This window comes from Notolepis coatsorum, assembly GCF_963971535.1.
Source record: "Notolepis coatsorum genome assembly, chromosome: 14".
Lineage (NCBI taxonomy): Eukaryota > Metazoa > Chordata > Actinopteri > Aulopiformes > Paralepididae > Notolepis > Notolepis coatsorum.
Window position 1 is genome coordinate 44,515,858 of NC_140178.1, and position 26,785 is coordinate 44,542,642.

The 26,785-nt window shown below is 47.0% G+C and overlaps 1 protein-coding gene across 1 annotated transcript in view; it reads left to right on the forward strand.

Moving 5' to 3' along the window:
- Positions 1–26,785, forward strand: part of mei1 (meiotic double-stranded break formation protein 1) — a gene marked incomplete at both ends in the record, with an annotated part of 379,667 nt that overhangs the window by 148,554 nt on the left and 204,328 nt on the right. Inside the window, one exon of the mRNA XM_084329092.1 lies at positions 5,832–5,934. Within this exon, the coding sequence (XP_084185218.1) occupies positions 5,832–5,934 (103 nt within the window). The remainder of the gene's footprint in view (positions 1–5,831; positions 5,935–26,785) is intronic.

Sequence of the window (26,785 nt, forward strand, 5' to 3'; positions counted from 1 at the left end):
TTTGACAGTGACTTTCTTCCGTCGAACATGCAAAAAAGAGATATTTCTTTCATGAATACGTTCGTATAGTTTAGGGGTGATCCGGGATAATTCCTGAAACGCTGAGTTATAGGGCGCTACGTGTATTCTACTATAAGCGTTGGCGTAAAGACGGACAACACGCTCATCACAGACAAGCTGGATGTAGCCAATTACTTAAACACTTTCTTCACAAACATAGCCACAACACTGGTAAACAAACTACCCTCCCACTCAGGGCAGTATGGGGTAGAACACATAGTAGCATACTACAAGAACCTAGGCGTCCACAAAGACGACTTCAAATTGGAAATGGTAACTACAGATGAGGTACTCAAAAAACTGAGCGCCCTCCAACCGAACAAGGCCACTGGCCATGACAACATCTCCTCCAAATTCCTCAGAGACTCAGCAGCAGCCATCACCCCAGTCATCACACACATAATAAACCTCTCCATAAAACAGGGACACGTCCCCAAGGACTTCAAAATTGCGAGAGTAACACCCCTGCACAAAAAGGGCAGTAAATTAGACCCAGGCAACTACCGCCCGCCCTGTTTCTATCCTTACATCCATCTCGAAAGTCATGGAAAAAATAGTGTACGAACAGATCGAAAAGTACCTTGCGGAAAAAAATCTAATCTACGAATTCCAATCTGGCTTCAGAACATCCCACTCCACTGACACATGCCTTCTCTATTTGAACGACCACATCAAACAAGCTGGACCTACAAAAGGCCTTCGACACTGTCAATCACACCATTCTGATTGACAAGCTAAAAGCAATTGGTTTTGATAGTCTATCAGTGAGCTGGATACAATCCTACCTGGAGGGGAGAGAACAGATGGTGGAGGTAAACGGTACCCTATCCCCCCCCCTCACAGTGAGCTGTGGTGTTCCACAAGGAAGCATACTAGGACCGCTACTATTCCTAATTTATGCAAATGACATGTCGTCAGCTTGTGACTGCAACTTGTTCCTGTTTGCGGACGACTCAGCCCTGCTGGTCTCTGACAAGAACAAGTTACAGGTTGAAAAAGCCCTCAGCTCAGAACTAGGCAAAATCTGCATATGGCTCGCCGACAACAAACTATCATTACACATGGGCAAAACAGAGTCCATTCTCTTCGGTTCAAATAACAAACTCAGCAAGACCGACGGCTTCTCGGTTACAATGGGTGACAATATTGTCACAAGGAAAGATGAAATTACCTACCTGGGTTCCATCCTAGAGGCTAATCTTTCCTGTGACACAATGGCATCCAATGTAATAAAAAAAAGTCAACCAACGAACTCGATTCTTGTACCGGATCTCCTCTCTGGTAAACAAGAATACCCTGAAGACTCTAGCAGGAGCACTCATTCAAGGGTACTACGACTATGCTTGCACCTCATGGTACCAAAGCACCTCAAAGGCACTAAAAAACAAATTACAAACATCTCAAAACAAGCTAGTCAGACTACTGCTGGACCTGACTCATAGAACCCACCTCACCCCTGCCCACTTTGACAACCTAGGATGGCTTAGAGTAGACGACAGAGTACAGCAACTTGCAATGGGCCTGGTCTACAAGATACACTACGCGACCAAGGTACCCATGTACATGTCAAAATACTTCCCAAAGGTCAGTGAATACCACGATCACAACACCAGAGGGAGCTCCACAAATCATGTTAAACCCAGATTCGGCTCAAACAAGGGACTAAACACGTTTCACAATTATACCACATCAATGTGGAACGCCCTACCCAAAGCTGTAAAGGAATGTGAATCACTACCCACTTTCAAAAACACTCTCAAAAAACACCTACGGGAGACTGCAATTCGAAACTGGCCCCTACAAATGTCCTAACCCAGTTGTACAGTAAATGACCAAGTATGGCTTTGTCAGTATTCCAATGTACAGTGTACAGTGTCGTCCCCCCCCTATTCAACCCACCCCCCCCCCCCCCCCCCCCACCTCCAATGTTAAGCCCCCACCCATCCACCCAACCCCACCCACCCAACCTCCTCCAATGTACAGTTTCGACGTCAAATGTATATACACTCTTTTTCTGGACACTTTTGTATCACAAACAGTACTGTATTTGCAAATCTGATATGTCATAAATGTATAGATGTAGCAGTACTGTCTATCTGTATGTCATGTATGTCATATATGTTATGATGAATTGAAAATGGGGGACCCTGATGTAAACAAGACGAAAGTCTTTCTCTGGTCTGCATGCCCTTAACAATTGTATGTATTGAGCTGTACTGTACTGTACCCATTCTGCAATCTGTTAATAAACTTTTCAATCAATCAATCAATGGGCGACACTGCCATCTGGCAGGATGCGGCCGGTATTGCACTTTAACAATCTCAAAATCCTTTCCTTTTTTTTTATCCACTTTTTCTCCCATTTTCTATATTTTCTCCCATCCCAATTTTCGTATCATCCAATTCAACTCTCCCCTGTCACAAACGCTGTTTCTTGCCTCCCACAAGCCGGCTGCAATGTGGACTAAAGGCCTCTGCATGCTACAGCAAATTCAAAGCAACTTCGACACAACATCGACAAAGCAACGGTGTTGCAGACACTCTACCTTTATGCTTCTGCAAAATCAACGCGCAGCCTATGTAACATTGTACCCCGTATGTAGCTAGGTTCCCTAGATAGATGACGCTTCCCTTCTCAACCAACCCATTGATAAAAGCAGAAAAATAAGTATAATTTTTACTTCCGGTCGGGGGGTTTCAAAATAAAAGAGCGAGTCTAAAAGCACCGTAAATACGTTTATTTTTTACAATATCTAGCGTTACACGAACCTAAACTAATCTAAAGTTAGTTTAGGTTCGTGTTAACTTTGGATAATGTACAAAATAAACGTATTTCCGGTGATTTTAGACGTCGCTCTTTTATTTTGAAAACCCCCGACCGGAAGTGTTATAGTGTCTGTTGCTAGCAGCTTGACTTTCTGTGCTTTTCGAGCTAACGTTACCGTAACATCATTAGTTTCCAATGGAGAGGACCTCGGCTCACATGCAGCTCAAACTACCTATTGGAATAAATTACTTGATTGATGTTTAATTTGTCCCTGTGTGTGTCCAGTCATTTCGACTAGCAAACGTTGTATTTAACGTTACCTCAGGACGGATACCATTGTATTTACTTGGTTAGCTAATGTGGATAGCATTTTGAATAGACCCAATGCTAGCTGGCTGGCTACATCTTTATTTACTAAATTATGGAGGCTTTTTAATCGGCAAGGTAAGAGGATTTGTCATGATCAACTGAAGGCGTATGCTATGGAACAATATGTGCTTGGGTTTTCAGAAAAAGGCGAGCTATGTGACGCTGGCTTCAACAATGGAGGATATTATTCTCTGCGGGACTAATATTATTCTATGACAGCCCCGCCCCCATTCGCTAACCAACCAATCACTGCTACGCAATATCAACGCAACGGTTGTTCAGATTAGATTCTGGGGACATGTACGCAACGTCCAAGCAACACAGTCTACAAGACCCTCTAAAACAACCGCGCTGAAATCGCGCCGATGTTGTGTTGCAGTTGCTTTGAAGTTGCTGTAGCATGTAGAGGCCTTAAGTCATACATAGCACAAGTCCCCTCCGGTACTTGAGGTAACAGCAGTCGCATCTTTTCACCTGCGCAGCTCGATCTCTCAGTGGCGAGGAGTAACGTGTGGGAGGCTCACGCTGCCCCCGACACTTCCTGATTCTACTGCGCAGGCGCACCAACCGACCTGTAGGAGTCGATGTCCACAACGCCCGATCCCCACCCATCAGTTTCCCACCCCCTAATACGGCCAATGTGTATTAGTATGAACGACCAGCTAAACTGAAAGCAATGTGGAGCGCTGGCCGCATTCGTGGCGAGCGCCTTGCCCACTACGCCACGTAGCCGCCCCTCAAAATCCTTTCCTATGGCAACACCGAGGTCAGTGGATGAATAATGAATACAAATATTGAATAAAAGAATAAACTACCAAAACCCGAGATATCTTGGGTCTGGCGTCCAACGCATGGCGAGTTAACACGACTTATCTCGGGTTTGGCGCAGAATATGTTAAGGACCACTCAACACCACTAAACTAGATGCGACTGATCCAATCAGAGTAACCCGGGTATATTAGGTAATATCTTGAAGGAAGCAGATTCTGAAATGGCTTGATTATGTTGATATCCAGGGGGATGGAGATCAAGTCAAGTCAAGTCAATGGGCTTTAGTCATAAGTTTCACAACAATGATGGTTCTAACATTTGTGGGTAATACAATGAGATTGATAAACATGCTTTTCATTGTGCTTAATCTTTAATTGTTCTCTCCCTCCCTCCCTCTCTCTCCCCCTCTCTACAGTCTACACCAGGGCTATTCAACTAAATTGTTCAGGGGGCCACATTGTCAGAAACCCAAGGGGCCAAGGGCCGGACTGCCACGGCGCCTCCCCGTGCTATGAATATATGTACACTTGACACAACACGCAACCACATTTTCACAACTTTTATTTAACTACATTGCAAAAGTAGTATACTTTTCAAAAAAAGTGCTTCATTTATGTGCCACATCTGCAACATCTCCTGCAAAAAGTGCTTCATTTATGACTGTGCAACAACTGCAACATCTCCTCTTCAACATTTCAATATAAAAATAAAATAAAAAACAAACAAGTGCATGATGTGCATCTGAACATTCTAACATCAACACTTGAACAAAAAAACACATTTATAGTGCAGCTAAGCTTATGAAAAAGTGCTTCATGTCTGTGCAACACCAGCAAATCACAGCATCTTATTAGCACTTATTGTCCACTCTTAACTCTCAAACATCAGGGGGGTGGGGGGCAGACAGGCCTAGCCTACATACACACATCTAATGAGAGCGATTGCACTTCTTTGACTGGGCAATGGCAGAGAAAGAGGGTTCATAGGAAGTGAGGGCTACCCGCAAACAGTGATGCAAATGCTCATTTGTCAAGGAGGCACGGTTGCTTGTTTTAATGGCATTCATGTGAGAGAAACTGGATTCACAGGTGTATGTTGAGCCAAACATTGTTAGCACAGATATTGCCAGCGTTTTTTATTTTGGGGAATGTCTTGACATGAATACACTTTATCCAAAATGTTGTGGTGGATTCATTCTCAAGTGCCTGCTTCAGAGCAGATGATGCTTGCATGTCAATTATTTCAAGTTGCAGGAGACCTTCATCAATGTGAAGTGATGCAAGGAACTCTTGTCCTTTTGTGGAAATAGCAGCTACATTGGCAAATGGGTTGCTCACAAAATGCATCAATTCTCTGGACATGTCAAATTCATCAAATCGACTTGCAAAGTTTTCCCTCAATTTATCAATGAAATCTGTCATTAATTGAGTGACTTTTGGCTCAATTGTGCGTGTTAACGTTGACATGAAAAGAAAAAAGTAAAAAAAAAAAATTACATTTTTTTTATTTTTTTTTATTATCATGTAATCTTTGGCGGGCCGGTCAGAATCATCCCGCGGGCCGGATCTGGCCCGCGGGCCGCCAGTTGAATAGCCCTGGTCTACACCTATCTCTCTCTTTACCCCTCTCTTTTTTTGCAATCTGCTGTCACTATCTTTACTAGGTTTCATACTGAATTCTGCCTCTTGCTCTTGTTCATTCTACATTGTACTCTCTCCCACCCCCTCTCTCTCCACCATCCCCTCTACCCCTCTCTCACCCCCCCCCCCCCCCCACACACACACACACTCTCCTTCTCCAGATACTGTGGAGGTGGAGTTTATGCTTAGGGGCAGTCTGCCCTCTCTGTGTTGTCGTGTATCAGAGTGGCCCTCCCTGCTGCTGGAGCTGTCTGAGTCTGCAGGGCCCAGGGCCACTCAGTACTGTCTGATTATCATGCTGCACCTAGCACTGCTGCATGGAGACAGGTAATATATACACACTACACACACACACACACACACACACACACATACACACACACACACACACACACACACACACACACACACACACACACACACACACACACACACACACACACCCATTGTGCTAGTAGGTAGTTATCTTTATTGTTAGTAAACTACAATAATATATCATAAATGCCTTTGACCATATGCACACGTGGCCATTTTGATTTTATGTCATGTTCAGGTTTGATTTGATTTGATTTTTATTTGGAAATTACAAACACATCATAAAAACAAATGATCATGACCAATTTGTATTCCTGAGGATATCACCTAAAAGCAATAATTATAATACATGTTTCCAAGGTGGTATATTGAAATGTTTTATTGGGAAAACCACATTGAGATACAGTATCTCGTTTTCGAGAGGGTCCCACAAATAAAACATTTTAAACATAAAAACATAAAAACACAGCACCTATAGCCTACTAGGAAGAACTAGAGTGTCAGTACCCTCTGTCTACTCTAGCCCTGGAATCTGATTTCCTGCCATATGGCTGCTGAGCCATTTGCTCTTCCCATAGTTGAGCCTTTACCTTTGTTTTAATATTCAGGGGCCCTGTCATTAACAATGTTATACATGTGGTTTAGCTTAAGTTGTTTTACTCTTTTATCTACTGGTCAGGGCGTAGCTGGGGGGGGGGGGGGGGAGCTTAGGATGATTCCAAGGGCCCAGCACTGGGGGGGGGGGGGGGGGGGGGGCAATTTTTTTTTTTTTTTTTTTTTTTTATTATTATATATTTTTTTACTAGACATCACTCAGGTGTATTATTGATGCTCTCATTGATACTATGTTTGTTTCTGAAGTGTGTGTGTGCGTGTGTGTGTGTGTGTGTGTGTGTGTGTGTGTGTGTGTGTGTGTGTGTGTGTGTGTGAGAGATATATATAGAGAGAGGGGGGGCTTTGGTAGACTATTGCATTGGTCCATTCATTGAAGATGAACGCAATGCGACATACTTTACTAGGCTCACCCACCGACAGTGCAGGTGCTGAACTGCTGATCCGAATGTATAGGTAAAAACCATATTATGCGTTTTCATCAATAAATAAATGGCCAAAAAATAAAATCTCTTGCACGCTTACGCACACTCGCATTCACTGGGGGCCTACAAATACATTCTTTCTGGGGCCCAGAATCTACAGCTACGCCCCTGCTACTGGTAATAGTCCTACTTCTTTTCTTTCTATCGGTCCTATATGTGTCCTGAGAGGGGCGTTTAGCATGTATCTGTCAAAGTTAACATGTTATATATCGTAATAGCTTACGCTCTGCTCGTAGTGGAACATATCCCATATCCAGTCTAATACTGAATAAATTTCTTCACATGTACACACCCATCCGCCTGGCCACACCCCCATCCGCTCCTCTACATAAGCGGGGATGTGGCCATACTAACAGCTCCTTCTCCCTGTATACACCACTTGAGTTTAGTGCCGAAATAGTTGTTGGAAAGGAGCTGTGGACATTGTATCTTATTTTTTCTCTCTCTCGCCATTTTACGAGAAAAGCTAAGTCATAATGTCTGCACCTTCGGGGGGTTCGAACGCTCACAACGTCACCCTTCACCAGCGTTTTTCCATTGCCGCGTGCGTCGTGGGGCTGCTCTGACTCCACGGTCGTGGCAGTCAGATACGCCCGAGCGGCGCCCCGGTGGTGAGTCTGCCTCTCCGAGGGGCCGTTAAGCCGCCGTCTCCCGTGAGATGGCCTGGTTCCGGCCCTGGTTCCCCCGCCAGTGGACGGCTCCTCTGGTGCCTGGGGATTTGCGACGCAGGCTCTTCGCCTCTGCTCGCTCCCGTTGTAGGGCGACGAGCTGCAGGGGCGAACGGCCTGGCTTTGGGGTTGTGCTGGAGCCGAACGAGAGTGCTCTTGCCCTGTCTCCGTTTCCGATGGAAACTGAGGATCACATGGAGGGGGCGAGAGCGCTCTTGTTTGATGCCCCAATGGATTCGTAGCATTCTCCCCCTCGGGGTGTGGCAGGGAGTGTTGCGTCTCCTTGGGGTCCCTTGTTCTCCGGTGTTGGGTTAGAACCTCTGACCCTGAGACAAGATGCCCATCTATCTGCCGCGTCGGATGGTGGCGCCCGACATGGCAGCCTCCCGTACGTGAGGGATGCGAGTGACGTGGAGGGAGGTACGCAAGGGGAGTTGCTTGCCTTGTTCCCCGAGCTCATGGCGGCGGCCGCAGCCGCTAATGGCGTGGCATTGCCGCAGCCTCTGCCTGCACCTGTTCCTGATGACATGAGAGAGAGACGGGCGTTGTCTGCCCATTCTTCCCTTCGAACGTCTGTGTTTTTTCTTTAGACATAAAACACAGGTGACGTGTTTCGCACATGAGCCTAAAGCCTTGTATATAAAACCAGAGTTGTCATCTGTGGCTGGCGTGCATTGGTTTAGCTTATCCTAGTGGATATACGCTTTTCATGTAGCATGCTAGCTACACGGGTATCATCGCTGCTGGTTGTTTTTCATCGTATCCGGGGTGTGGGGTCATGAGGGGGTGAACTGATAAACCTCCCTCCCCTTTTTTTCTGATTGGTCAGGGGGTTGGGCCTCCTGTCCTTCGGGCTTCCTGTCGCGCTGTTGGGTCAGGGGGTCACAGGAGAGGGGGGGGGGGGGAGTTCCCTGGTCCCACGCCATATTTGGGCAGGTGGGTCACGGAATTCCCCCCGCCATAGAGTACGTCACTGGGCGCGTTTCTATTGGTTGTGAGACTTCCGTGAGTTCTTTTCAGGCTCCATGTTGTGGACCTCTGTCGTTGTCAAGATGAGTTATGCGGTGTGTGAGAACTTAAAAAGAAGTTTTCTGCTCTGCGCTCTGTTGCATATGTCTTGAGCTTTTGGTCACGTAGCTCAATGTTACATATATCTTTTCAATTGTTACTCACGTGGGAAGTCTCTCTGGGGGTTCCCTGTCTTTATACAGAGCAGGTTTGACAGGGGTGTTTTCCCTCAGACGCGTCATATGGGACCCATATCTGTGTCTCTTGGCCGGCTTCCTGCCACTCTCCCAGGTGGCTTGGAGGGTACGTTATCTGGGTTCTTGTTAGAATTACTATTGATATGTTTTGGGTCTCGACGTGTACATAGGGCTGGCCCTGGGTGCTTCTGTGTGGAACCATGCATGGGCTTGCGCGCCTTGGTTGCTCATCATTGAAACAGCGTTTTTATGGGGCAACTAGGATGGAGTTTGTCTCTTCCGAGCACCAGTGTACTAGGTTAGTCTCGATGAATTCTCGTTCATCTCTGGGGGGAGATAACGGAATAGATCAAAGCATTGGCGGAGGGGTCTCACGCTTTTGGGGTGGGCCACCGGGCGCGGTGCTTTTATGTTCTGACCGTCTTGGTGGCGCCCTCTGTGATGTTTTAGATTGACACGCCTACCCCCCTCTTAGGACTGGGGATGGTGGTGTGATTAGGACACGGGACCGGTTCTGGTCGCGCCGGACCAGGTCAGTTAACCCGTTGTCCGCCGGGGCGCAGATCTGCTGTTCTGGTACCCTGAAGGACTTGTGCTTTTTTGGGGGGAAAATGCCGGGTTGGCCCGGGCGTTGCAGGGGTTGATGTTATGGAGGTGTTCGTGGTTATGTCACTGCATGTTATCCTTCACTATTGCTTGGTCCATATTGTGTTGTACCTTGCGCTGTGCTAAAGGAGCCTGGTCCTTCTCCATTCTTTTTTCGCCCCTCTCTTCTCCTGCTTGGCGGGGCTGGGAGGGGGCTGTCGAGGTGGTTCTTGTACCCCTCTGGCATCCCTGTGTACGTCCCGGTCCGCCGGGCCCAGGTCCGGACTCGTTCTCGTCGACCTGTTGGCCTGGGTTAACCCCTTCTTGAGAACTGAAACACTTGTACTGCTGTATAGCTGGTGTATACCCGCAGTTGTGTTTTGGAGTTTTTTTCTTGGGGGGGTTATAGGAACAACCGCCTCCTGTTAAACTAAACATAGGGTGGTGGTTGGTTTCCAGGTGTGTTGGTAGCGGAGTCGACTCTCGGGTTAGGCCGGGCTTGACCCTGTCTGCCTGCGAGTGTGCCCCCGCACCCTTCATGACGTCTGCCAATCGTGTCAGCCTTTTCTGCCTCGGCCCCTCTAGAGGGTTGGGTTTTTTTTGTGGAGGCTGCGACATGGTGCACAGCATACCGAACGCCCCTTCCGCCGGGGTTCTGTTTTCAGCAGACCCCTTAGGCGCCTGTCTAGTCCGCAGTGCTCCAGGCACAGGCCGAGTCCTTTTGACCTGTTGCCTGGAAATTAGGGATCAACCTCTTTGGGGGTTGTCTCCCCGGTGCGCTGCCTGGTCCCGCTGTGGGAGTGTAGCCTCTTTGAGTGCTTCAGGGCGGCGTGCTGTAGGGGGGAAGGGCCTGCTCTTGGATGGGCCCTGTCCGATACGCTGGCGATGTGGGGGGTGGTGTCACTAGTGACCGCCTGGTGGGGTCTCGATGCTGCGGCGTCGTTGGCCTCATCAGGCCCCCTTTTTCCGGGGGGTCCTGACCTTTCCTGGGGCTGGGTCCTCCTTCGCGCTCCGCTGCTATGGCCTTGCCACGGGGTTGGGTTCTTGACCTTGACCCTGTGATATTAGGGATCGTAACAGTTTTTTCCCCCCCCCGTTCGTTCCCTAGTGGCATGTGGGTTGCGCGCCTGTGTAGTCGTGGGTTCTTCTGTGGGAAGGTAAGTCCCACGATCTGCTCACCCTGTGCGTTTGAGTTGCTAAACCCTCTTCGAATCGAATCCGATTCCCTCCCGTCCTCCACTAGGGGGGTCCGGGGGCTCGGGTCCTCCCCGGTTCTGATGGTTGTGGGGGGCCTCAGCGGGTACATTTGTCGAGCTTCCGCTCTGCTCAGCTCCTGTGTTCCACTACGAGCAGAGCGTAAGCTATTACGATATATAACATACGGTTATCCTATAACCATAGTTATATGAGTATAGCGAGCGCTCTGCTCGGACTCACTGAAGGTCTTCGCCTTCGGTGGTGAAAGACTTGGGAAAGAGCTGTTAGTATGGCCACATCCCTGCTTATGTAGAGGAGCGGATGGGGGTGTGGCCAGGCGGATGGGTGTGTACATGTGAAGAAGTTTATTCAGTATTAGACTGGATATGGGATATGTTCCACTCAGGGAGCGAAATTAACTTTTTGACTCACCGGCCAGTGGCGGGTAGATGGGAAGAGTCTACCCGCCAAGCATATTTCTTACCTGCCAATATATATTTTATATATAAAATTTTTTTTTAAATAAAATATATATTACATAATCATACTTGTAGTTGTATTATCTGCGAGACATCGCCACCACGCAATAAGTCAAAATGCTTGCTATCTGCAAACAGCTCCACTGTCTGTTTTGGCTGTGTTGCTCTTCTAGAAAAATAATCCTTTCAGGGTTGCCTATTGAAATACTGTACACTTTCCTACTGTACACTTTCCTGATTAATTGAAATGGGGGACCCTGATGTAAACAAGACGAAAGTCTTTCTCTGGTCTGCATCCCCTTAACAATTGTGTGTATTGAGCTGTACTGTATTGTACCCATTCTGCAATCTGTTAATAAAGTTTTCAATCAATCAATCAATCACACCTCCAGTACAGAAACATTGTTTGAGTTTGCGTGTCAGGTAGACCATTGATTGACAGTCGAGTCTGCCAATTACATCACATCGCTTGCACTCCGGTGCTGCAGCTGGACCCATTGCCCACCTCTGCTGTTGATAACGCTAGCCAAGTTATTATACACACAGATACACAGTGGGCCAGTGACTTTGGTGTAGGGGTGTAACAATGCATCGATCCTAAGGGGGAAATTAAACTGCATCGATTTGAAAATGTTAGAATAGATTATCGCAATTTAAATGTGTACACGTTAGGTTATTGTCATGTCCGTTACAGCCAACACACCGACATACGCTACTGCATCAACGTTATGATTAACAAAGCAAGGCATTCGTTTTGTTGCATTAACGTTATATTACTATTGCTATCGATAAATCTAGGTGTTCTAAAATCTATTGCTATTGGTAAGAGAGACTATAATAAGTTGGTGTCTCGGAAAACGAGAGCCCTGATCGCGGAGTTTCAGGAAGTAAACACGAAAAATGAGAGCTTCCGATTGGTCATTTGCTTTATTTCCCATGAAACCAGTCACTTCACTCTACTGTGATTGGACCGTTGGCTTGAGTGCAATGTGGGACTTGTAGTTTTTTAACGATCTCGCAGCGGAGGGAAAAAAAGACGAGAGAGGCTATAATCTGTATTCGCACAGCGTGCGCGTAATTGATTTTTACCGTTCGCATACAAATATTTTTAGGGGCCTGCTTATGAACTACACGTCTACACGCCACACGGCGGGCAGCCCTCTAAGTGTCATGCGCCAAAGGTAAAAACAGACCGCCCCTGGCGGGCGGCGGGCTTTAGTTTCGGTCCCTGGTTCCACTACGAGCAGAGCGCTCGCTATACTCATATAACTATGGTTGTTGTGAAGGATCAGATTAAACCGAATATGTATATTTATTTATATATATATATTTAATTGTATTTGTATATCGTTTGATATCCCCTGTATATTCCTTGTACAATATGCATTGAATATCCCCGTTTCTACTAAACAGCCCATAATAGTTTCATTCTACCATTGGACGAGAACCTGGCGCCAGGTTGCCATACCCCTAGGTCCAAGTTCAATCGTGCCGCCTAACATGTCGAGGCAAACCCCCGGTTCCGCGCAGTAATATGTCGGGCGAAATACGTGTGGTACTATTTGTTCATAGCGCATATATATATGGCGCTCGTAAAGTAGAACTTTCTTTTAGTCCAGTTCTTTACCCTCCAACAGAGTGACAGACGCAAAAGCCTCCCCACGAAGCACGTGCGGTGTAGTAGGGCCTACTTGGCCCAGAATAGGCATTGAGATATCGTGTAGATTAATAGTTGAATGGTCATAGTTTGGCACCATACCGTCGAGTTGGACGTATTCTATTAAGCTAATAATAGTCTATTTATGTATGGTGCATCGTTCGGTTCGAGTTCTACAGTTATCAGTACCCCCATCGTTCCTGACGTTATCTGGACGCTTATCCAGGCTGGTCAGACCCCTAGTGGTGATTGCATCCGAGGAGCTCCGGGTCAAGAGCGACTGGACCTGTATATTGGATTACTCTACCCGACGACGGCGAGCCTTCCACGGCTCTTGGATTATGCTTTGTGTGCTTTGATTATTCCATGGATAAAGGCCAACACTGTCGAGTGTTGGAATTACCCCCCGGAGAAGACTCCAGGTGAGGCGGCGCTCTACACGTGAGGTCGCACCACGTCTCTCCGTTGTGGACCGGCAGATACTGTTCCACAGAGGGTCCAGCTGTATTCGTCTGCTGCCCGAGGTTCTGTGGGCACTGTGTCTAAGACTTTGGATTCTCCCAAGACACCGTCGGCCAGATGGGATACCGCCAGCGGCTTCTCTAACCCCCCCCTCCTACTGTCTTACAACCAGCGGGACCCCCCCCCCCCTTAGTGTATCCAGCTATAATCATTTAAGTACCATCGCTATCGTTTCCTAAATATTCCAGGTTGTATACTTACTCCCTGCGCAACCAGAGATTGGACATTCAATGTTGATTTACCTACGAATACTCATTTGCCATAAAAGTGCATATTCAATATTTCAAATCATAAATGTAATTAAGTGAATGTTGTATACACCTTTTGCTGTATTAAATATTCGATTTGGTACATTTGTGTTGGTTCGTTTCATCAGGTGGGAAAGTGTTCATCATACTTATATCTTGTACTGGGTGGCCAGAAGTTAAAGTACATGAGGTAGTGGTATTAAATATCATATCTAACAATACAGTCAGGGAATTGTACCCCTCAGCTACAATTGGTCCTTCGAGCCGGATGGTAACTAGTGTAATATTAATATAGTGTTATTAATATCGAAATGGCCTATGATGAACACTCCACGAAACGATCCTCCTAACCTAGAACGCCCGCGGCGCAGACGACAGACACCTCAGTACTTAGAGGCTTACACTGTCAGTCAACTACCTAGCCTTCGACAAACGGTAAACGTGGTAAAAGTAGAAAGTAAAATTATGTCTGACCTTAACGACCAGGTTTCCCCGACCACAGAGGCCCTAGTAGGTCCTAATGTAACTGACCAAGCCCACGGTGGGGACCAGGAGGGAATTGACATGCCTTTACCCCCCGCCACTACTAAAGAAGTAGTCCCCGACACGCCCCGGGAGGAAGACAACCCTACAGAGAGAGAACTCTGCACGGAGGAAGAAGAGGAGAGCGCCGAGGAACTAGAGCTCCAGGACTCCCCAACGAGTACCCCCAGGAGCGGTTCACGCAGGAGCGGCTCACCTCCACTACCGCCTTCCCCCAGCGAAGCGGAGAGGATACTACAACAGGCGTTCCTCGTCAGCCTGACAGCCTCTACCGAACGCGATCGGCTCCAAGCACAGACGCTTAGCGAGCGCGAACGTCTCCAAGCCCAGGCGACCAGCGAGCGCGAACACCTCCAAGCACAGCAACGGAGCGAAGAACAGCGCACAAGTCTGGAGATGAGACGCTTCCAGATGGAAGAGAATATGGCAAGAGACCGGGCCGACGCCCAGCGCGCCGCTGCCGGTGCCCAAAGAGACGCAGAGCGCGACAGACTACAAGCGCAACTAATAGAGCAGCTGATCAAAAGGACAACTCCCTCTCCCTCCGCCAGGGGCTCAAGGAACTCGTCGAGACAGCAGTCAAGAGCAGCGTCACCGCAACGAGCAAGCGACCCTGAACTTGACCAACAGACCGAGTCTAGACCCCCCGCAGACCCCCTTCCCATACCGGTCCAAGCGAGACCCAGCTACAAGGAAGGAGCGGCCTACACTGCGGAGAAGCTAAATAAACGATTACAAGATCTGGAAGATTTGATAGAAGAAGAAGAGGGAGAAGAGGAGAACCAAGCCCGACGACAGCACAGTACTCCACCGGACCAGGAGGTCCCATACAGTCCAGGCTATACCCCCGCGGCGCTGCGCTACAGACCCCCGACTCTATTTACGGGTGAGCACGACGCACGACCAGCCCCGAGGAACAGTACCTGGACCAGCGGGCCATGGTACCCTGCCAGTACCAGCCCACAGCGAGGCGCAAGAGGGGACTCGCCCAGGAGGTCTCTCCCCCAACGCTCGCCGATGTATCCGCCATCCACGGCGTCATACAACGCCACGCCGTCATTCCCAGACTTCACCTATGAGAGTCGAGCACAGTACACGGAGCTCCGGATGTGCTTAGAGACAATGATGGTGGATGTCGCTGATGAACGCCACAAGTATGCAATATTATTGAAGCACCTGAAAGTACCGCGAGCGCACAATATAGCGCTAGCCTATGCTACCTCCTCGACCCCATACACAGCGGCCCTTGCAGCGCTGGATCAAAGATATGGACGTATATGGGATTACGTAATCCAGGAGATAAGGCATATTGACCGCCTACCCCCAGCCACAGACAATCGCTCACTAGACGACCTGTCAATCAAAGTGCAGTCCCTGGTGGGGATGCTGGGAGCTCAACGGGAGAAGGGCAGGCATGAGCTGTACGCCAACTCTAACGTTGAGAGGATTTTGGAGAAGCTGCCACCCGCAAGACAGGAGCGCTTTCGGCGGCAGAGGGACTACCGAGATCCTGACGGCCCCGAGCCATCCCTCCTTGATCTGGCCGACTTCCTGGCGAGAGAGGTCAGCAGCTTACGACTGGACACCTTCGGGCGGAGCACGCCAAGCTCCAGAGAGGGACCCAGGAGAATAAGTGATGGAAGAAGATCGGTGACTGTCATGCACCAATCAGAGTCAGTACCGAGCAGTAAGAGTCACAGCACCCCCTCGAGAAAGGAGAAGTGGAAGATAGCGTGTCCCTACTGTGAGAAAGAACACTGGCTGTCACAATGTGACTCATTCACAAAGATGAATGCAGAAGAAGTGAGCCAATGGATAAAGTCCAACCGGCGCTGTTATCGATGTGCGCGGCCCCACATGGCAGCCGAATGCCGCCTAAAGAAAAGGTGCAGACGGTGCGATGGAGCCCATCTAGATATACTACACGATAGTAACGGAAGACGGCCTATACCTGCACCACGGAGCGGCACCAAAGCAAGTGTCATGTACATTGACCCCGCCAGCAGCAACGGAGCTCAAGTGCTCTTAAAGGTAGTCCGTGTGACATTGAGCTACCAGGATAAAGTCATGGACACTTACGCCGTCCTTGATGACGGGTCAGAGAAGACCCTTCTGCTCGCCTCCGCTGCGACTCAACTGGGACTGCGGGGGAGCAAGAACGAAATGACGATTCGGACAATAAGAAGAGATTTAAAGACGATAAAGGGCGAGAATGTCTCCTTCACTATCGCAGCCAACGGGCAGCCAGAGCGACGGTACGAGATCACAAATGCTTTCACCAGCCAAGAAATAGGACTCTCGCAGTACACCTACCCTGTCACCAAGTTGATGGATAAATATGTGCACCTGCGCCAATTACCTATCCCGCTCATAGACGGCGCTACCCCGACCCTGTTGATAGGCTCCGACCATGCAGAACTCATAGTCCCGATTGACCGGGTCCATACAGGTCCCCGAGGCTGTCCTGCAGCAGTCGAGACCCGCCTAGGATGGACATTACAAGGCCCCCTCGCTAAATCTCTCAACCGAACCGCAGCCACTAGCTGCTTCCACTCCAGAACGACAGAAGAAGACACCACTCTCCTGCAGCATGCCGAGAGGCTATGGACCCTAGAGACAATGCCCTTTAAGAACGAAAAGAAAGACATTCGCTCTAAAGAAGACATTTACGCCATCCACCTACTCGAGCAGGGGACAAAGAGAGTCACAGTCGGCGGAGTGATGAGATACGCAACTCCACTCCTGAGGCGAGAGGGAATGCCCCCCTTTCACGCAAAGAAAGACGCCACGGAGCGCTATCTACTGAACACAGAGCGGCGCCTAGCCAAAGACCCCGCTCAACAGAGTGTGTACCGAGCTGAGATTGAGAAGCTAATCACAGCGGGACACGTAACAAAGATTGACATTAAAGAGGCCGATCAGACGACCGAATCATGGTACGTGCCGCATCACAAGGTCCATCACAATGGCAAGGATCGCATTGTGTTTAACTGCAGCTACCAGATCGGATCCCAAAATCTGAATAAAGAGCTCTTGCCCGGCCCCACACTCGGCCCCTCCCTACTAGGCGTGCTACTGCGCTTCCGCCAGGACAAGGTGGCTATAAGCGGGGATATCAAAGGGATGTTCTTGCAAGTGAGACTAGTAGAGGAGGACAAGCCTCTGCTACGGTTCCTATGGAGAGAGAAGATCGGAGATGAGAACCCATCCATCTACCAGTGGGAAGTACTCCCCTTCGGAACCACATGCAGCCCGTGCTGTGCTACATTTGCACTACAGAAACACGTCACAGAGGACCCAGCAGCAGATGAAGAGGTCCAACACAGTGTGAAGAACAGTTTCTACGTAGACAACTGTCTACAAAGCGTCTCGACTCAAGAAGAAGCCGAGGCTCTCCTAATCAAGTTACGCGCCTCCCTAATCAAAGGAGGCTTTGATCTCAGGCAGTGGGCCAGCAGTGACCCGCACGTATTGCGCAGCCTCTCCTCCGCAGACAAGGCTGCCAGCAGCGAGACCTGGATGGCGACAATCCCAGGAGAAGCCCAAGAAATGACACTAGGATTAGTCTGGCGCTTCAAAACAGACTCGCTCCACTATAAACACAAACCCTTGGCTCCAGAGCAAGGAAGGTCGGCGGCGATACCGACCACCAGACGGAGTGTGTACAGAACACTCGCCAGACAATATGACCCGCTGGGATGTATTCTACCTTACACCACCAGGGCAAAGATGATTGTACGAGCACTATGGGACAAGGACCAGGGCTGGGACGACCCAATACCCGCACACCTTGCCTCAACATGGAGAGAGTGGGAGACGGAACTCCGCTCACTCCCAGGTGTCAATATACGCCGCAGCTACTTCCCATCCACAGTGAGGCCAGAGACATGCGAGATTGAGCTACACGTCTTCAGCGATGCCTCCGAAGTAGCCTACGGATCGGTTGCTTATTTGCGTGCCCAAGAGATGGGAGGAGAGATACACACTGCTTTCATACTGGCCCGCTCAAGGATAGCCCCACGTAAGCAACAATCTATCCCACGTCTAGAGCTCTGCGCAGCCCTCGCAGGAGCGCATCTAGCCACGTTAATCCAACGTGAACTCACCATTCCGGTGCATAGAACAATCTTGTGGTCAGATTCCACGACAGTACTCACATGGATTAAGTCTGATTCATGCAGATACAAAGTCTTCGTGGGAGTCAGAGTCACCGAGATTCAAGAATTAACGGAAGAAGCGAGCTGGAGGTATGTGGATACCAAACACAACCCAGCTGACGTCATCACCCGGGGAATGTCCCTGGATGACCTAACCCGTCGCAACATCTACAGTGACGGACCAGCATTCCTCCAGCTCCCGGAAGGAGATTGGCCTACGCCCACCCCGAGGGAAGCAAGTAGAGAGGAGGCTGAGAACAAGAAGCCTATGTTTTGTGGACTGAGCACTGTCGCCTCCACAGACCCGAATATAGATGACTGCATTACCCTAGAGAGTGCGCAACAAAGAACATTCCTGCGACACCACCCAGAGATTCAGTCCACCACTGACATGTCAGCAGCTGACTACGAAGAAGCAGAACTTCTTCTACTACAACGAGCCCAGAGAGACTCGTTCCCCGATGAGCTAGACTGTCTACAGGGAGGAAACCCCGTCCCATCAGACAGCAGACTGATTCACCTGGCACCAGAGAGTGACGCACATAATCTCATCAGAGTGGGTGGTCGCCTGCGGAGAGCCCCCGATCTACCAGATGACATTAAGCACCCGATCGTCTTGAACAGCCGACACAAGGTCACAGAGCTGATCATAAAGAAATACGACAAGGATGTGCACCACGCCGGAGCAGAGAGAGTCTTCGCGGAGATCAGACGTCGTTATTGGATATTGCAAGGCAGAGAAGCAGTACGGCGCTTCCAGCGAACCTGTCTAGACTGCCGTAAGTGGCGCGCGCAGCCCAGCATACCACGGATGGCTGACCTACCCCCCTGTCGCCTCCGAATCGGCGACAAGCCATTCCACTCCACAGGCATGGACTGTTTTGGCCCGTTGTATATAAAGAGAGGAAGAGGCACCGAGAAGCGGTGGGGTATTGTATTCAAATGCATGACCACCAGAGCGATACATATCGAGCTCCTTCCGACCATGAGCACAGACTCATTCCTTATGGCCTTCCGGAGATTCATATCACGGAAAGGACAACCGTCTACATTGTTGTCTGATCACGGGACCAACTTCAAAGGCGGAGAAAGAGAGCTGAGAGAGAGCTTCCAAGCTATGGGCCCAGAACTTAAGACCCACCTCGCTCCAGCCCAGATTGACTTCCAGTTTAATCCCCCGAACGCACCCCACTTCGGTGGAACCTGGGAACGAGAAGTACGTTCTATAAAGACAGCCCTGTATGCCGTACTCGGAGCCCAGACTGTGGCAGAGGAAGTCCTAATGACAGTCCTCACGGAGATCGAGGGAGTATTGAACTCAAAGCCCCTCGGTTACGTCTCCAGTGATGTAGCAGATGTCGACCCAGTCACCCCCAACACACTCCTAATGGGGCGGCTGGACCCCGCGCTACCCCAGACAATGTACAGGCCCGAAGAAGCGAACGGCCGAAGACTGTGGAGGTACAGCCAAGTACTAGCTGACAAGTTTTGGAGCAGCTTCCTACTTCACTACCTACCGTCTCTACAGACCCGCCAGAAGTGGGTAAAAGAGAGAGACAATTTGACAGAAGGAACAGTCGTCATGATAGTTGACCAGTCACTCCCCAGAGCTATGTGGCCGGCTGGCCGCGTAAGCAAAGTGATCACCGGTGCCGATGGCAAGGTCCGAGCAGCTGAAGTACTCGTCCAAGGGCGCACCTACACACGGCCCGTGGCGAGGCTCATAGAACTGCCCCGACTCCCAGATACTATCGATGATGACCATGACCCTATGACTTTGTGAGTTGACTGACCTTACAGCGGACCTTGAGTGGAAGACAGTGCGGTTAATCTGTCTCTGCTTAGCTAATTAGGTGGGACTAATTAGGGGGCGGCTGTTGTGAAGGATCAGATTAAACCGAATATGTATATTTATTTATATATATATATTTAATTGTATTTGTATATCGTTTGATATCCCCTGTATATTCCTTGTACAATATGCATTGAATATCCCCGTTTCTACTAAACAGCCCATAATAGTTTCATTCTACCATTGGACGAGAACCTGGCGCCAGGTTGCCATACCCCTAGGTCCAAGTTCAATCGTGCCGCCTAACATGTCGAGGCAAACCCCCGGTTCCGCGCAGTAATATGTCGGGCGAAATACGTGTGGTACTATTTGTTCATAGCGCATATATATATGGCGCTCGTAAAGTAGAACTTTCTTTTAGTCCAGTTCTTTACCCTCCAACAGAGTGACAGACGCAAAAGCCTCCCCACGAAGCATGTGCGGTGTAGTAGGGCCTACTTGGCCCAGAATAGGCATTGAGATATCGTGTAGATTAATAGTTGAATGGTCATAGTTTGGCACCATACCGTCGAGTTGGACGTATTCTATTAAGCTAATAATAGTCTATTTATGTATGGTGCATCGTTCGGTTCGAGTTCTACAGTTATCAGTACCCCCATCGTTCCTGACGTTATCTGGACGCTTATCCAGGCTGGTCAGACCCCTAGTGGTGATTGCATCCGAGGAGCTCCGGGTCAAGAGCGACTGGACCTGTATATTGGATTACTCTACCCGACGACGGCGAGCCTTCCACGGCTCTTGGATTATGCTTTGTGTGCTTTGATTATTCCATGGATAAAGGCCAACACTGTCGAGTGTTGGAATTACCCCCCGGAGAGGACTCCAGGTGAGGCGGCGCTCTACACGTGAGGTCGCACCACGTCTCTCCGTTGTGGACCGGCAGATACCGTTCCACAGAGGGTCCAACTGTATTCGTCTGCTGCCCGAGGTTCTGTGGGCACTGTGTCTAAGACTTTGGATTCTCCCAAGACACCGTCGGCCAGATGGGATACCGCCAGCGGCTTCTCTAACCCCCCCCTCCTACTGTCTTACAACCAGCGGGACCCCCCCCCCCCCCTTAGTGTATCCAGCTATAATCATTTAAGTACCATCGCTATCGTTTCCTAAATATTCCAGGTTGTATACTTACTCCCTGCGCAACCAGAGATTGGACATTCAATGTTGATTTACCTACGAATACTCATTTGCCATAAAAGTGCATATTCAATATTTCAAATCATAAATGTAATTAAGTGAATGTTGTATACACCTTTTGCTGTATTAAATATTCGATTTGGTACATTTGTGTTGGTTCGTTTCATCAGGTGGGAAAGTGTTCATCATACTTATATCTTGTACTGGGTGGCCAGAAGTTAAAGTACATGAGGTAGTGGTATTAAATATCATATCTAACAATACAGTCAGGGAATTGTACCCCTCAGCTACAATGGTTATAGGATAACCGTATGTTATTAACGCGTTAACGCAAAAAAATTTAACGCAACTATTTTTTTATCGCAAGATTAATGTTTAAAAAAAAATATATATAAGTTATATATTTTTTTAATTATTATTATATATATATTTTTTTACTTCACTCCGGTGTATTATTGATACACTCATTGATACTATGTTTGTTTCTGACTCAAAGTGTGTGTGTGTGAGAGAGAGAGAGAGAGAGAGAGAGAGAGAGAGAGAGAGAGAGAGAGAGAGAGAGAGGGGGGGGGGCTGAGAGATGAGGAAGGGGCAAAAGAGAAAGAGCTGGGAGAGTGTGTGTCTGAGAGAGAGAGGGGGGGGGGCGCGGGGGGTGTAAGTCCTCAGCCCTTGTGTGGGTGAATGTAACAAGTTCCTAACTTTTTCTTTCCCCTATTATTTCATGCACACTTTATTCATTGTTTTAAATTATTATTTTCTTTTAAGTTATTTTGAATTGTATGCAAATTTGCAATGCATGAGGGTCATCCTTTTGTGTTAAATGGCTGCTTAAACAAAAAAATGGGGATGAATAGTTCAAGTGTAAAGTTCAACACACTACTGTGTTAGTAATCATTACTATTTAATGTTACAGTTAGTAAATTGGTATGCCCATCTGCTATTTTTTTGTTGGGCTTTTTTTTTATTGAATTCTTTTAGAATGCAGTTTGCACATCTTAGTTACTTGAAGATTCTGGACAGTATTTCTCATTGTGGCAATAAATAATTTTTTTTTGCAAAAAGCAAGAATTTGTCAACTTCCGGTTTAGACACTGACGAAATGGCAGCGCGAAGAAAGAGCTCCCGTTCAAAAACTGACTAAAAGTCCCTCAACCCGCGAAATTTAACTATACAAAATAAGTTTACTAACTAAATAAAGAGGGCAGAAATGAAGAAAGAAGAAAGAAAAGAAACAAGCACAGCTAAAGTTGCAAAATGAAAACGAGCGAAGTCAGAGCTGCTCCCCTGCTAAGGCTAGCTACGATAGCAACGAAGATGACTCAGCAGACTGGGGTTTGATACTTAGAGAACTGAAAGACTTTAGAAGAGACAACAAGATACAACTCGACGATATCAAAAGGGAATTAAAGAAAGCAAACGCAAGACTGGACGAGGCGGAAGGGCGAATTATGAAGACGGAAGAGAGGATTCAGAACACGGACGACATCATGGCGGAGATACAGGCTAGAATGGAAGACAAGCTAACAGACTTAGAATTATATGACCGTGGGTAAAGATGTATATACATATGTATATACATGAAATATACAGGGTCATAGTATAATAATAATTAACGATAAGAAAAAGAATAATAAGAATAATAATAGTATAATCAAGAGGAAACGGACACTTTGAGTGGGTAAGTTCAACACATTATAGAAACTTTATTTTTATTTATATTTTTAAAATCTTTTTCCCCCTTTTTCCGTTTTTCTCCCATCCCAATGTTAGTCGTTATGCCAATTCCCAATCCCCTTCCTGGTTGTTGCGCACTCTACCCCCTACCGCTTCCTCCGACACATGTGTACCCAGCCCACCGCTTCTTTTCACCTGGCAGTGCGGACTCTCACTGGGAGAGTGTAACGTGTGGAAGGGTCACACTACCTCTCGTAGATCCTTCCCTTGCTGTGCAGGCGCCCTGACCGAACTGTAGGAGTCGCTGTTTACAATGACCAGGACCCACCCTCGCCGGGTTTCCCACCCGCTAACACTGCCAATTGTGTTAGTATGGACGGTCGGCCAACCCGGAAGCACCACAGCTGGATTCGATCCCACTGTCTCTGTGGTGGTAGACAGACGCTTAGAACGCTGCGCTTTTCATACAGAGGTTGCAGTTCAAAGTGCTTCACAACAGTAAAAAATACAGGCATGAGCGAGCATAGCAAGGTATGGTAGTCATTAGAGTTAACGTGTTTTTTTATTGTTCTTTTTTGGGTGTTACTGTTTGTTTGCTAGCGACAGGGAATATTTCCATGTACATAGAGGAATTATCACATGCCACAACCTGAAATGCAAGAGGTAAAAATTGTGTCTTTTAACGTCAAAACTAGGGATGCCCCGATCACGTTTTTTGCCACCGATACCGATCACAGATCGTCGTGAGCCATATCGGCCGATACCGATCCGATACCGATCGTTTTTGATTAAAAATATTTTGATTTTTTTTTTATATAATTTTTTTTTAATTTAATTTTTTTTAATAAAATATATATATTATATAATTAGACTTGTACTTGTATTATCTGCGAGACATCGCCACCACGCAACAAGCTCCACTGTCTGTGTGTACTCTAGTAGCCTCCAGCTACGGCCAGGATTCTCCGGAGCTGCACCTGGACCCTATACTCGAGTAGCCTCGAGCTACGGCAAGGATTCTCCTGCGCTGCAGATGGACCCTATTGGTATAACGTTACTGTGGTCATATCACATTCAACATGCCCTCAGCTCGAATACGCATCGAATCAGTGTTATAAGACATTGATATCAGGAGCTATCTGTAGCTACTGCTAGCCGGATATATAACATTAATACAACGCCTCAGTGAATTATTTAGTTCAATGGGACATTTCGTTTTGAACAGTGAACTAACTTGCGCTAACGTGAGCTAGCTGAGGTATCATACACGTCTCTACTAGACTTTGTGGAGCGTTTGTTGATGTCAGGAGCTATCATTAGCTAGCCGGCTAGATACCGTTCGGTTAGACAATGCCTCATCATGTATTAAACTAAAAGTGAATAGTTGACTGGGTCATTTTGTAACGGTAGCTAAGCTAACGTTAGCTCAGGGAGACGCCGTCCTCCCGTGTCCCGTCCCACTAGACTACTAGACCCGTGTTTACATGCGTGCGGGAGGGGCTGGAGGGATGAGCAGACGCCGCACCACCCGGTGTCTGAGACAGAACTCAGCTCGGTTTTGACGATCGGCGAAAATAAAGCATTATCACCGATCGCATATTTATACTGATTATCGGCCGATAACGATCGGTGGCCGATCGATCGGGGCATCCCTAGTCAAAACTAAAAAAAGAGAGAATACAAATAGCATACCTACAAGAATCCCACCTTACCGATACCGAGCATGCTAAACCGAACAAACTGATCTGATCTGGACGAAATGGACAGAAAATGTCAAACATGCACGGTCAGATTTCAGTTGAATTGTTAAAAGAATAGATGTGAACTGTTCTTATTGCACGACAACCTAAGAATTCTATACTAACCTCTGTGATACAAGTGACGAAATCTCCCCAAGTTCAATTGCTAGCATGTCTATTTTATTTTATTTCATTTTATGTGATTTATTTTTCATTTTAATTTCTTTTATTTTCAACCCTAAAAACAAAAAACATTGGGGTCAAAGGAAAATAATTGAAGGACATTTTCACATTCCACAAACAAGGGAAGAAATGATGAATGAACATTCTCACCCTTCACAAATGAGAAGGAAGTGAAGGAAAAAAAGGACTTGACTGTATACAAGAAGGGTTGCCTTATTGTTACCAAGAATGTGCATTTGTCGACTCTCATGTTGATAAGAGTATTAAAACTTGAAAAATAATACACTATAATAATAATTAAGTGACCATTCACTTCAATTAAAAAAAGAAAATGCCACAAGAACTGAAATATTCAAAACAACAGACAGCTATCTGTATTACAAAATCATCATTACCTGACTCTGATTGTCACTCACCGCTGTAGTTTTCGTGTTTTTAAATCGATGGAAGTGAATTAGTCATCTGCTCATTGAAATGCATTCATAGCGATCTAAGAAATGAAAGATTGCAGAAAAGTGTCTTCTTCACTAGACATTGACTATCCAGATAGCAAGCTGACATAGCAATTTTCTTTTTGGTTGAAATGTAGTTGTCGGCATTGACTCAATGTTGATTCAATGTTGTTTCTCCAGCATAAAAAAGGCCATCAGTTGTCAACATTAATTCAACCTTGATTCAATGTTGATTCAAAATAGAATTTTCAAAGTCAACCAAAACTATGATTCTGATGTAATTTAAAGGGGAACTATTTTACTATTTCTTTCACTATTTGGGCACTTTTACACAATTCCTGTGAGTCTATGGAACACCTCTGTAATATATATATTTTTTTTTATTCATTGTTTTGTATTTCTAATCAAGTCCTCAAAAACAGCATTTTTCTACCTCAAGATCTCGAGCCGTTTTGAGCTGATGTGGACTGGGGTGCAGGTGCTGGTGCCTGAGGAGCCACATTAACATGCAGCAGTGACTATATGACATCACATATAGGCACATTTTCAAACGACTCAGTTCAGTGAGGGTGAATATTGTGAGAGGAGAATTGGAAGAATGCACCAATATGAGAATTAGAGACATAGATCATATTAATATAAGTTCACATAGCTAGGAAACAATGCTAAACACTGAAAAAGGCCATTTATAAGATAGTTCCCCTTTAAACATTGACTCAATGCCACTTTGCAAGTACATTAAGATGTCTCTAAATAGCAAAGCCAATTCTCATATGTATGATAGCAGTGGTTCTCTGCTGTTCCATCACTTCTCTCTAAGATGCTGCTCCAGTGTTTTCACTACTCCACTGCTGCTGCTGCTGCTGCTGTGTCATTGGGGTTATTCTCTAAGATATACTGTTCATCAATACATGATAAATCAAATCAAATGTATTTGTAAGGCCTGACAACACACGTTAATGTGCCCATGGGCCGGACACGTCTTCTTTAAACAAGTCAAGAAGAAACATCACAATAAATCAAGAACAAAACAAAAACACCATAAAGTCCAAACATTTTAAAATAAATTAAATAAATTAATGCAACACTCCCAGACATACCCCACGTGAAGGTAAGGAAAAACTCACTAAAACCTAGCAATAGGAAAAAATGCACCACAGGCAATGATACAGAGGGGAGGGGAAAATACACATTATACACCTCATGAAAACTGAAGAATGTTCTCTTGGTTCATTTTCAAGCACTTAGTAAGGGTTGAACTGATTGTATTGTCTCTTGTTTTTAGTGGAAGTTATCAAATACAATTAATACAGCAAAGAATGATGGTCCATGGGTGGTCCAGATCTGGTTGACAGAGCAGGAATTTTTTTTGCCACGTCCCAGCTAGCAGTATGACCAGCAACCATCCTACGATACGTTCTAACATGATGTCTGGGGCAAATATTCGGCCCAGATCTTGTTTGCCATCTTA